Source organism: Trachinotus anak, unplaced genomic scaffold (assembly GCF_046630095.1).
Source record: "Trachinotus anak isolate AG129_WGS33_773 ecotype Australia unplaced genomic scaffold, CSIRO_AGI_Tana_v1 ptg000019l, whole genome shotgun sequence".
Lineage (NCBI taxonomy): Eukaryota > Metazoa > Chordata > Actinopteri > Carangiformes > Carangidae > Trachinotus > Trachinotus anak.
The window spans coordinates 8767501-8781192 of NW_027273870.1; the positions used below are offsets into that span (position 1 = coordinate 8767501).

Genomic DNA, 13692 nt, shown 5'->3' on the forward strand with positions numbered 1-13692 from the left:
AGTGGAAGAGTAAGAGAAACCTCCAGCTGACTGCAAAGATTGAGATCTGTAGCCATGATTACAACAGAGTTTACAATTCCTCAAAATGCCTTGACACACAGCTCCTGCAGTATTTTCACATTTCAATGTGCTTTAACTACTGACCGACTGTAGACAAAGGTCATGTGTCCATATGACTTACTCCAGTCCAGGGTTACCATGGGGCTGGAGCCTATCCCAGCAGCTCATTCACACTGCTTTTCAACAGTGGTGTCAGCTGCATGTTAAAAGCATGTCTGACAGGGAAATACTGTAGAAGAGAATATATATATCAATGTTTCTTTAAAGTGTTAGTTAGTTTTACATATTAAGATCAGTTAACTCATCATGGTTAGAGCTACTCAGGCTGTAAAAACAGTAAATGTCTACTGTGCCTCTGGAGGAGCCTGTGCCTTTTTTTTAAAAAACATAACCTTGATGATGTCAGCAGGGCAAACATGGCTTAAGACTTCCAATTTTTGACAGAAAACCTACATCGCCCACAGGAGGATGGAGTGGAAATACAGTGTCAAAGAAAAAGTCTTATTAAAGATGCTACTGAATTGCATCATGGGAATTCTATGATCCAGTCCTTCTGTCTAATGGCCAGACTTCAGAATATCTGCTGCTTCAATGTTGGCCATTCATTTTTTTTAAAACATCTATCTCTCGCAGGTCCCACCTGACTTAATGGAAGTGCAACTTAGCTTCTGTTTCTACTACTTCTTTTCTTCTGCTGAAGTTAGCATGCTAGCTCCTGCCTGGTTGGTCCGTCTCTGTCACTGTAGCATCCAGTCTGCCCAGAAGAAGTAGTGCTGCTTAGAGGGTGTATTCTAACCACTTTATTGTAAACGCAACAATGGCTGAAGCTCTTGGCGAGACTGGTGAGTAAACAGCTGTGAATGCTAACATTGGAATATGTAGCATTAGCAAAACTTACAAATAGCTCCTTTAGTTAGAATATAATTATTTAATGGAAAAAAATCTCAAGACCAAGTGAGTAACTTTCAAAGTGCTCCTTTTAGTGCCAAAATGTACTCTTTTTGTCTTTGTGCTCCCCTGTGGCTCAGAGTGAATTTTGCACTAAACTGACCATAACTATGGTGGATATACACTTTCTTTTGGCAACTTAAACTTCTGAAGCCGCATATCAGCTCCAGCTGAACCTAAGAATGCATTTTTGTATATAACAAGATCTGGATTTTATGTTAGGAGAGGATCTCTCTATGGCAAATGTAGACAAGATAACCAGCATCATTTCATATGGACATGTAACTATTGCATTATGACAGACTTGACATAATGAGAACCTAACCTTTAAGAGTTTAGTTTAGTTTGTTTTTTATTTGTTTTGTTTTGTTTTTGTGAAAACATAGTGTTTATTAATGGTGACATTAGTGTGAGAGTTCGCACCACAATGCGTGTTTGTGTGTGAGATCAGTTGAGAGTTCCTACTATTCCCCATTAGGAAACAGACTGCATTTGTCTTGGTTGGGAAGAAATGATCATTAGGTCTCTGAATCAATGTTTCTTTGAAGAAGATGCAAAAGCAAGCATACACATACAAAACATAAGCATGCACAGTTTCACACAGATTTAAGAATAACAAAACCATATAATACTTCATGTTCAAGGACGAGAAAGCAGTAAATTTGATGCCCTGTGCTGGTGAAACATCTCTCTCTGTTCTGTGATAGACATCTTGTTGGAATTTTCTCTCCCAACAACATTTGAGCTCCACCACGGAGAATTTATACTGCAACGAATGGAGGAAACAGCAGCAATCAGCCTTGCAATCAGCCTGTTGTGTGCATTATTTGGTACTTATATTTGTGTGTTCGACCTCTGATAATTTGTGCCTGTTTTCATTTGCCAGTCTCATAGCTTACTCAGGTAGGACCACATGCGCCTACAATCACCTTGCTGTTCAGATCTCAACCTTTGAGGACCACTTGAGAATTGTTTGTGTGTGTGTGTGCGTGTTTACGTCCTTTGAAATGGTTAATCTAGTTAGCATCATGTGAGCCTGTTTTTTTATCTTGTTGATGGTGGTCTCTAAAATAGCTTTCTGTGGTTTCTAACATTAGTGCTTTCAAACAAAGTTACGCATGTATTTTTTAAAAAGTGTCCCTTACACTACATGCGTGTATGGCAATGGGAAATGATACAGCAAACAAGTTCAACGGACAACTGAAATCTAGACACACACAGCTGGAGGAGAGCAGATGTGTACAGCCTGACTTCTTTCCCTTACTGCTGTCATAAGACATTGTCTGTTTATTTGTTTGTGTGTGTATCTATGTGTGTGTGTGAGTGTGTAATGGTTAAGCGCTACAATCGGACCCATCACAAGATAAGCAGCAAGCCTCAAGTACTGGCAGACATTCACACATACATAAAGACATAAACAGCTCTCACAACAAGATGGCTGAGCACTGTGTGTGTGTGTGTGTGTGTCCTATATTTGTGCCTATACTGTATGTGCTTTTGTGTTGAGGCCTCACTAACGAGGGGAATGTCAGCTTATTGCTCATCAGAGCTCATTAGAAGTGCAAGCTAACACTTCCAACCCCATTGCCCCCCACCGCCATCACCACACAAACACACATACACACACACACACACCAATCTCTCTGTTCTCCCCCCTCTCACAACACAAAGCTCTCTCTGTTTGTCGACATTACCGCATGTGTAGCAAGAGAAAAAGGTCTAACGACCGGAAGAAAAAGGTAGAATAGAGGGGGAGGGAGGGCGAAGGGCTGATGAGGAAGAAAGAAGAGAGAAACCATGGGATGGTCTGATAGTGGGACAGAGAAACATCTACCCCTGTGTCATATTTGGTCAATTCAGATGTCTGCAGAAATGCACTGGTGCTGCTGACATCACCTGATGATGAATCACCTTTGTTAATATGTGTGTTATTATTAAAAGAAAATAACTGCAACTGACATGGACTGGACATTAACACAGCAAAGTACAAAGTGCAATCCCTTTCTAATAACATTATGAATACAATTTACAGTTTGAGGTGATGCAAAACAACAATGTAAATTTGTGTGCAGAATCTGAGGCACCAAATGATCTAGAAATTCCATTTGGCTGTGTAGAATATGATGCATTCAGATTATTCTTTTCATAAAAACTTCACAAAGCAGCTTGACTTTACTTAAAAAGTTTGGGGCCCAATGTTTAAAATGCATCATCTCAAATCCAGCCACAGAGTTTTGTAGCATGTAATTCCCAGCTCCCTCTCTCCCCTTTCTTCCTGTCACTGTCTGCTGTGCTGGCCAATAAAGGAAAAATGCCAAAAATGTATATTTAAAAAAACTCACTTCTGATGCAACAGTGTGGGATCTGCTTATCTGCTCCCAGGATGCCCCTGTAGCCACTAAACGGCGGAAATGTTTAGCTTTCGTCTGATCACTATCTTAGGACCAAAACTAATGTTATGAATTGTGCTCACAGACAGCAGGACTCTGTTTTTGTCTTGTCAACCTTTACACAATCACAAACACACACACACATGCTTTTATTATTATATTCACTGGCACCGGCCATTGACATAAGGCATTACCTAGCCGCTTACCCTAACCTGAACCATCACAACTGAAAGCCCATCCATGACCCTAAAACCCAGTCTTAACTATTAAACAGCCTCTTGAAGGTGTTTCAGAAACTGAGGTCTTGATGAATAAGACTCAGTATGTTCAGTTTAATCTAAATGTGCTGTCTTAATTCTGTAGATAGTTAGGTAACTGTAACTTAAAGGTAAAAACAACAGCTGACAAAAATAGATGCTGGAAATGGGATGTCAAATGTTTAAATCCATCATAATTTAAATTAATATTACCTTGTGCAAACCTAGGGGCTCTGGGGCATTTAATTTAGTAAACACGGCAGCAGCCCATGTATCTTTCCTGTCTAGAGTAGTAGAGAAGCTGCTGCAGACTTTCTGATTATAAAATGTTGTAAAGTAGAACTAAATGGGTATATTGTTAGGGAAAACCCATGGCTCTCAAATGACTGGATACCAGTTATTTCTTGCAGCTAAAAGGGGAGAAAAGTATAATTCAAAACAGTAAAGCTGCACTGCACCCAATCAGCAGACAATGCAATACTTCTATGTATGGCTGCATGTATCAAATTGTAACCTCAATTAATGTTAATTCTCTGATATCAAAAGTGTGCAGATATCCAACTCCATAACACTACGATATCTCTTGGCTCTTTCTATAAGGCAGCTCCGTCCACCACTGTGTGTATGTTGCCACGGTGATGTGAGGTGAGAAGAGGGCTTGACGTGTCATGTGAGGATGTATGATGCTCACAAGCTGCTATTATTAGATGGATGGTGCACGTGTGGCTCAAATGTGACAATAACAGTGGTCAGACTGAGCCTGAGCACCGCACTGACAAACGACACAGATGTATGCACTCTTTATGTGTATGCTTGTGTGTGTGTGTGTGTGTGTGTGTGTGTGTGTGTGTGTGTGTGTGTGTGTGTGTGTGTGTGTGTGTGCATGTTCTAGTATGTGTGCATGTATACGCTCCTACCTCCAGGTCGTCCAGGGAGCGGGCCAGGCTGAGACGTTTGGAGCGTCCAAAGGAGCGTCTGGCTGAGGAGCGTTGGGGGAGAGGAGGGAAACCCATTGTCAGACCACGGAACCGACCACCCTGAGGGGAGAGAGACATGCAATTTGTAATGTTCAATTCACGTGCTACATGAAGTACATTTCATACAGGTAGGGATGGCAGGAGCCGAAAAATTAGAGAAGCAAGCTGGTGGTGAGGTTGTTGGTTCTAATCCCTAATCCCTAAATAGCTACTGCTGAACTTTAATTTAAGATACTTTATTCCAAATACAGAGGCCAACAACAGAAGAGAGGTCAACTAGGCAGCTCCCATGTGTGAATGTGTAGAAATGAATGATTGGGCTGCGAGTAATTGTGATGGGCAGATAAATAACAGTAATTCTGAAGAAACAGAATAAACAGCAAACAATGCTCATTTAACTTTCCAACAAAAATAATGACAAAAGGTTGATGATACAGAGGGTTCCTCTGTAGTCTGAGAGGTTTTGGATGTACAATTTCATAGGTCCTGGTCTGGTCAAGGAATTACTGTATATTTCATACCAAACCTCAGCCTCTCCCCTCATACTCTTGTCAGTCTTTACTGACACTCTTAGGTGGAAACCAAAACCATGAAAATGAACAAATCAATATATGAATTAGAGCCACACCAATATATCAGCCAATATTAGCTTATGGCAAATATTTCTGAGGTCACTGGAAGGGTCACCATTACATATTTTGCCCACCAGACAGCACTCTTTTTTTTTGTAATTTTTTGGCCATTTAGAAGACAGTGAAGACAGACCAGGCAGCCGGGAGTTGTACCAAAGCACTGCCAAGATGGCAATGGCGGGGCAACCCATTCTGAGGCTATGTCACAGAGGCTACATCCGTATTTATTTAAAATGTATGAGATCCAAGCCACAGTTCTTAAAAAAACTTAAGTCATCCTTAAGGAATATTCTTGTTAGTGCTAGATGTTTATGTAAAAAAAATGAATATCATTGCCAATTATCAATATTGGTTTTGGTATCAACCTCAAAAATCCAGTTTCAAGCAGGCTATATTATTTAAACCTACAAAAGCACAGTCAAGGTGCAACCACTGAATATTTTAATCAAAGACCACATATAACATCTAACATACCAGTATTCAATGCAATAATTTGTTATAAGTGCATTGTATGTTTACAGTGTTTATATTACTATTGGACTGTGGACTGTGTTTAATAACAACCATAGCAACCACAAGCTGAAGTTCTGAGTTCACCTGTTGATACTACTGTAGTGCATCAATGAGACTGTAAAGATTTTATATCAAAACCTGCCATGGGAGCACAAATCCAGCTCAAACAGGTGTTTATCAATAGCACATTCATAAACAGCATGGCAGGAATTTCTTAAACCCTCCTGCCTGCAAGTGTGTGAGTGTGTGTGTTTGGTGGAACAGAAAATTAAATGTGTAAATGTCAGTTAGACACAACAAAGACAGAGACAACATGTGGACAATCCTACACGAAAGCCTACATACAGAGATTTGTGCAACTCTGCCTGAAGCTTTCCTGATACACATGCAAGCCTGTTCAAGGCCAGTTTCTTTCTTCCACTTAAATGTTAAATTCCACATGTTACACACAGGCATGTACAGTCCTGTGATTTTGCCTGCAGTACCAGGCAGTTCTTTAGTCAACCCCACAGCCATGGCTCACAAACACACACTGACACACAATCAGGGGATGGACATGATAACAACACTACTTGTAGAGCTGTATGTGAGAAAGTAGCACATAGTAGCACCTCTCTTACCAATTCCCTTCTCCCCTGATTGCTCAGTTTGGCCGAAGAGTCATGGTTCTTCCAAACTTCTTCCATTTAAGAATGATGGAGGCCACTGTGCTTTTGGGAACCTTCCATGCAGCAGAATTATTTATATAGCCTTCCCCAGACTTATATCCCGACACAATCCTGTCTCTGAGCTCTGCAGGCAGTTCCTTCATCTGCTGACCTGATTTTTGCTCTGATATACATTGTCAGCTGGAAGAGCTTATATAGACAGGTGTGTGCCTTACTAATTAAAATACTTTCATAGAAACATCTCAATGATGATAAAGAGAAATGGGAGGCACCTGAGCTAAATTTTAAGTGTCATAGGAAAGTGTCAACAAGCTACAACATGACAAAATGTGAAAAAATTGAAGGGGTCTGAAGACCTTTCTTTTTGAAAGAAGACCACTGAAATGGAAACCAACTGACTGGAATGAAGTTAAAACTGGCCAGCTGCTACATGATGCCATAAAGTGTTGGCTAAAATGGGCATGTGACAATTAGTCATTGGGTCATCAGGATTTATTGTCCAAAGCCATCTGACAGTGATGTAAGCACACTGAGTAGGGCAGTAAAGAGGATAGTCCTGCATTGTCCTCACAAGTCTACAATTAGCCTTGAAACAAATGTTGTCCTTCCATCCTCTCTCCTGTTTCTCCTCTCACAAATGCCATTTGGCTAATCTCCTTATAGTGTAGCAGAGAGCATATATCACTGGACCCCAGTTGACTAATGAGTAATTAATCAATGCTGACAGGCTCCAGAGGCCAAATGGTGGCGCATGTTGAATCTAACTGGCTGATTAGGAGCAGGTCTTGTGCGCATTTCATCAGGAGATGACTAGTGGTGTTGCCTGGATACTAAGTCAACTCTGCGTAAGAGTGTGTGTGAGTGTGTATGAGTGTGAGTGTCAGAGGACACAGATTTGAACACTGGATTACAAACGTGGACACAAACACTCTCATATGACCTCTGTTTAACCTGGTCTGTTTCTGATGTCACTGACACTTGAGGCAAACAAAGGAGTTTTCAAGAGAAGATGAGATTTGGATTAAAAAGGAAATGATAAAATGTCGATGTGACTCAGTGGTGCTGGGGTTGTTTTGGGTGTGGCTGCAACAGAGCGTTTTCAGAGAAACATCTGAAAGACTAAATTTTAGAGGAAACCTCATAGCTCTTATCAGTGCTGTTGATCTTGTCCCCCTCTCCCTGACACACACACACACACACACACACACACACACACACTATCAATGTCACAGAAAAAAGGAATCCTTCCTGTTTACAACAACACAGCTGTCAACATAAAAACCACGACACACACACACAAAACACTTATTTCTTGTGTTAACATTAGCTGCGCCACTATAACAAGGGCTAAATGAATAATTCAGACACACCAGACATAACATAGTCAACATATTGGATATAACATATTCTCTTTGATTAAACATGAAAAATTAAAACGATTAATGTGTCACACTCATCAAGACTCAACTGCTTGTTTCTGTATCTTTTATACTTTTAAGAGTTTTCTTCCAATATGAAGTTTCCTTATAATTTCTGATCTATGAGTAAACCACGATAATATCCACTTCACATGGCCAGATGAACGTCTGGTACCAAGCAGTTTTGAAAGCAGATGTATAGCTTTCTTGTTTTTCCTATGGACAATGGAAGTGGAGGGGGCTTACAGAGTCTGAGGAAACAGTGCCACCATGTGGTAAATACAGGTAACAGGTAACAGGTATTTAAATATAAATCCCCAATGCACTGCATACTATAGGTAACAAGTTATCAATAATATCTAGGTGATGCTAAAATACAAAGTACACTGAAAGAAAAACAAAGTAACGCTACAGCTACATTTGCCGCAGTGGAATCAGCATTTGATCTTGACTATAAGTAATCATGGCTCACCATGACAGCCTCCAAAGCTCTGCGTCTCCAGTCTGAGGACATTGTTCAGAGAGGTTAACATCCACCTTCCTGCTACTGTCACCCTCTATACTGCCCCTGGCCTTGTAAACGCTTCCTCTGATTGTCCCCTGGGGGTCCCTGGGACCCTGTCCACTGTGAGTTTTCCTGGGGGAAGCACCAGCCTCCTTCAGTATCAAGAAAAAGAGTCTATCACCCAGCACCTTTGTCATATGTAAATGTACACAGTGACAAGGCACCTGTTTCCTACATACTTGTATAGATTCTGTATGAGCATTTCAACAGGCGGGTTGTACAGTGGTTAAGCAGATGGAATCCAGTCAGGCTGGATATATCACTCTGTTTCCATCTGTCCCTTCTTTAGTCTGGAAACGACAACAGCCAGTCAATAATGGACTATACGTCACTGCAGCAAAAAATAATGCAGCCTGTTTATCTCAGTGTTTGATCTTAATTTAATTTACTGTTACACATTACTAATGCAACCATGTTTATCTCTACATAATTCATATGTCAGCAAAAAAATGATTTAATTAATTGAAACATACAGTATATTATAAACACTACACATCTACTACTAAACTTGTCTAATACCTGCTCTGCTGTTAGCACTGACTCTCATTACGGTGGGAAACAGGTGGTTTTCAGGTGAAGGCAGATGCCTGGCTAGTGCATAATACATGATCTGATACTGGAGCAGTGGGGATAAATAACTCATCAATCCACTTGTACTAAGTCTAGGAAGAGAGCCAACTGGGGTGCTCGCATTATTCAGTATAGCACAGGGAAGTTTTGTGGGGTGAGTTTTGAAAACCACCTGAAAGTTTCCCATCTGCATGAGAGGAAACTTAATTCAAGGACTGAACTTCCAGGCCTTGAAAAAGAGAGGGTGAAAATGTGAAGGAGAGCAGTGGGATGAACAGAGACGGATTTATAGCCTCAATAAACTGTAGTCTTGGACACACTCTAGTCAGAGTAAATTTCCACAGCAGGGGTGTGTGATGGGGGATTCTACCTGCTGCCCGGGCTTCTCATATCATGGTCAGTTTTAACACAACTCTTCCAAAAGCCCCTCAACCCGCAAACTGACACGGTGTAACACATCACTGAATGCAGCATTATGGAAAGCTTGAAGATAGAGTGGGTACAAAATGTGAACAAAATCATTTAAATAAGTAAAAAGCATAAAAACCAATAATAAAATCAAGGCTCTTGACTAATTTAAATACTTTCACAGCTTTAGCTTTACCTTTTTCTCTCCCTCCTTTGTATTCCCTCGTTTCTTCTCTCTTTCACTTCTCTCTGCTCCAGTTCGCTCCCTGTCTCCAGCACCAAACAGCTTCTTAGCCCACTCATCTTTCTGAACAGCCAGCCGGTGGGTGTGGGAGTGGGGATGTGAAGGAGGAGGAGGCTGGCTCCCTCCAGGTGGTGGCAGGTGGTCTCCGGGGGCCAGCGGGGCCCGGTAGCGGTCGGCCGGGATCTTACTCATGGGTGGGGGCAGGGTGCTGCAGTTGGCTGATGACCACCCGTCAGTGGATTCGGCGTAGGACTCCTGATCGCTGCTCAAGCCCTGGAGGTGGCTGTGGTGGTGGTGCTGCTGTCGCCAGTCTCTGAGCACATGGACTGGCAGCCACCTCTGCGGCTCCACCCCTACTGCTCCTCCAGCTCCTCTCTTTTCTCCTCCCCCCACAGCTCCTCCCCGCTTCCCTGGTGAGTAGTGGTGAGGGTGGACCCCTCGTGATTGCCTGCTGGGGACATCAGGGTGAGCTAAGGGGAGAGGGTGAGGGAGGTCAGCCAGGTGTGGATCGTGACGGTAGTGGCCATTTCTCAGAGCTGGCGGAGGAGGGGGAGGTGGGTGAGAGGCTGCAGCTCCAAGGGTGGGGCTCCAGGCCTGCTGGGAGGAAGGTGGGCTGTCCCAGAGGCGTGGCCCAGAGATGTGGTTGTGATTGGGAGGACCTCCGAGGTCTACTAAAAGCACTCTGTTGCTCTTCTCTTCTGGTAAAAAGTTGCCAATCCCACTATCACTGTTGCTGCTGGTGCTGTGGTTCTGTTGAGCATCGTTGTCTGGGTCGTGGAAGGCCCGGGCCCGAACCCCCTCAATGTTGTCCCCCATGTCCCGGTAGAGGACGGAGACAAACTGGAGAAGAGGCTGAGAGCTGGGCGGGAACTCCAGGCAGCCACCTGTATCTGGGTCAGGTGTACACTCAAAGCCAAACCTCCTGGCTACACCTAAATGGACCTGAGGAAACAACAGTCACCATAGGAGTCAGTGGGTAGAGATCTGCTGATACACAGCATATGTCACTTTTTCCCCATGACATACATGAAGAAAAATATATTTGAACTGTTCAAAATGTTTCTAGAAAAATAAAACATAGCTGTTAATATGTTTCTCTCTTATAAACATCACTGTCACTAGACACTAAATTAACTTTTGTAGGACAGTCAGACATTGACGGTAAGGCTGGCTTCGTAGTACTGTATTGTATTGTGTTGTAATTTAACACCAAATGGTTAGTCAGATTCTTATTTACTTATTCTTTAATCAGATATTTCCTCATTTAGCATAATAACATCATTTAACATCAATTTGGTATCTATTAAATATCAGCAGCTATGTGTCGAGAATTGGTTGGTATGGTAAATAGGAAAAGAAATGTATGTTTATAACCCCCAATAAGTTATATTTAAAAACTACAGTATTGTTTTGGCACCACTACTGAAAATGTTCAAATTCCAGACCCTTTTTCTTTCATTATTTCTACCCTGATGAAGACCCAGCAAATCTTTTAAACCGATATGGCTAACTGTTTTATTCTATTACAGCTATTTTTCCTTGGTGTGCCTAAGAATGTCTGAAGAAATCAGTTTTTTCATCTTCAAAAGCAGCCTCAGGTTCCCTGGACTTCCTAGAGCAAAACTGAAACCCCTCTTGGCCACTGCATTTATTGTGTTTGAAATCCCCAGCCTTTATGACAAACGAGTCGAAACTACACCATCCAATACTTAATAATAATGATGTTGCAATTAGAGAAGAATAGTTTATGTATGTGTCTGTACGAACATAATATTTCAACAGAGTAATTTCCTATTAAGCATGATTTGCCCTGTTGTATGTTGTCCCTGTGTCTCCCTTCATACCTGGTGGTGACAGAGGTCTGGGTCCACAATGAACACGTGACAGGAAGTCCTCAAACCGCCCTCTTCATCTCGTCCGTTGCTGAAGTGATGATCGTCATGGTCGTCTGTGGCCTGCATCGTGACTAGTCCAAAGAATCGCCGGTCATCGGGACAACAGGCGCTGAAGGCTAGTTTCTCTGCAGGGTAGGTGGCCAGTACCTGACCTCTGTCACTGCACAGACGCACACTGTCATGCATGACCTGTTAGGATATAATTAATGCATGTTACTAATACTAATACCAGGGAAAATAATGAGGCAATCACAGTTACCTGACACATTAGCAATGACATTATGACAGACAGGTTTCCATGTTGTTACACAGTTATACTGCTGAAATGGTGTAATCTTATTAATTTCTTCTTTGTTTGATAAGGGCAATAGATCTGTTGATAAAGAGAATTTGTATGATTAAATCTTGACTTATTTGAGGCTCAACAAGATAAAGTTTAAGGGGTAACCAGGAAATTGAAGTGTAGATTAAGCTATTGTTGTTTTTTTTCCTGGATTAAAAACATAGCTAACAAGTTATTAATAAGCTATTATACTCTGATGGCTAACAAAACATTCAGTCGCACCTTCATCAGGACCAGTGAATGGATCTTTTGCTCTGCCCTGAGGCGTCTCATGCTGCCTCTGATGGCTTGCAGGCTGTCATTCTCCAAGCTTGTCCCAGTGGATGCCAGCTCAATGGAGCCCAGATAGCCAACGATCATGCCCACATTGAGGATGCCTTCGCCAGGCTCTAGGCCCAAGTCGCCCCCATCTCCTACATCTACGTCTTGCACTTCATGGGGGTGAAGGTGGAGATGACGGAAGTCTGATTCCAGGAAGACTGAATCGTCATTCAGAACTTGGGCCATCTCCTCCTCAGAAAGCAGGTTGGGATTGCTCTGGGAACGGGAAGAATTCCGATATGGAAGGAACTCCGGATCAGACAGTGGACGAGGCTTTGAAGATGAGCTAACCACAGGCCTCTCCTTGTCCGAGCTGCTGGAGGAGTGGCTGGAGTTCTCAAAGATCATGTTAAAAATTCCTCCAGACTGCAGCTCCGCAACCACCTTCTCTGCTCTGTGGATGCCATGCTGCTTAGAATCCAGTTTGGGTTTGTACCAACCCCCACGAGCTCCACAGCCTGACCTGCTGTTATTGTTGTTGTTAACACTGTTGTCATAGAAACCATCCAACTCATCATCACTAGAGCATGAGTCCAGGTAAGATGCTGCCATTGTATTGCTGCTGTGATGGCGACTTCCAGAAGTGCGTTGGTGGTGATGGTGTCGCCTGTGACGTTCTCCCTCAGCAATGACTAGTTTCAAAACACCAGAGCAGCGTCCAATCAGTTTGACCACATCCTCATGTGACGCCTTGGAGACATTGATGTCATTGACAGAGAGGATGTAGTCTCCTGAACGTAAGCCCACATAGTCCGCAGGGCTCCCTTTCAGGATGCAACTGAGGACACATGGGCTTTGGCCTGACAGTGTAAAGCCATACCCTGTTCTCCCTCTTGCCACTTCCACAGCACGGATACGGCCCTGCTGGATGGAGGAGGAGGCTGGGGGAGGCTGGGTCAAGTTCAGCCCACTTCCACCACATGGGCGTCTCTTGGTTGATGCATCAGCTGGCCTGAACATTGTGCCAGGGAACTTTCTATTGTTCATGGATTCAGTAAGTTTCAATTAGTCATTATATGTCCCTAGGCTCTGCTCAAGCAGGAACATAGGGCATATCCAGCGTCTGTCTTCTTGTCAAACAGCTCTGCTGTCAAGTTGCTACGAAAAAATGAGTAGCAGTTCTAGATGCAGCAAGGGAGTGAGAGTTTGGCCTCAGTTCTGTCACAGTCTTGCTATCCCTCCCATCCTGGTGTCACTCGCACTTCCAGTTCACAGGCAAGTTACCTGCAGCACAACAGAACAGAAGCAAGTCGGTCATTGGGGCTTTCACCTCTTTAACATGCTCTTGCTGTCTCTACCAGAGCCTCTAACATACTTTTTTCCCATATGTTGATCAAACTGTCTGGGCTCTGTGGTGGCATAACGACTCATTATGTTAACAAAATCGTCCAAAGTGTTAGATAAAACTATTATTATGCTCTTGTAAAGCGCAGTATTTAGTGTTAATAAATCATATTGATTGGAAGGGACTCCACACATGAAA

General features: G+C 42.7%; 1 protein-coding gene across 8 annotated transcripts in view; it reads right to left on the bottom strand.

Moving 5' to 3' along the window:
* Positions 1 to 13692, bottom strand: part of rgs12b (regulator of G protein signaling 12b) — a 42527-nt gene that overhangs the window by 27736 nt on the left and 1099 nt on the right. For all 8 annotated transcript variants that reach the window (XM_071503904.1, XM_071503906.1, XM_071503910.1 and 5 more), the window contains 4 exons: positions 12111 to 13433; positions 11495 to 11734; positions 9603 to 10592; positions 4573 to 4692 (listed from right to left, as the gene is read on the bottom strand). In XM_071503904.1, the coding sequence (XP_071360005.1) occupies positions 4573 to 4692; positions 9603 to 10592; positions 11495 to 11734; positions 12111 to 13196 (2436 nt within the window). In that variant the 5' untranslated portion in view covers positions 13197 to 13433. The remainder of the gene's footprint in view (positions 1 to 4572; positions 4693 to 9602; positions 10593 to 11494; positions 11735 to 12110; positions 13434 to 13692) is intronic.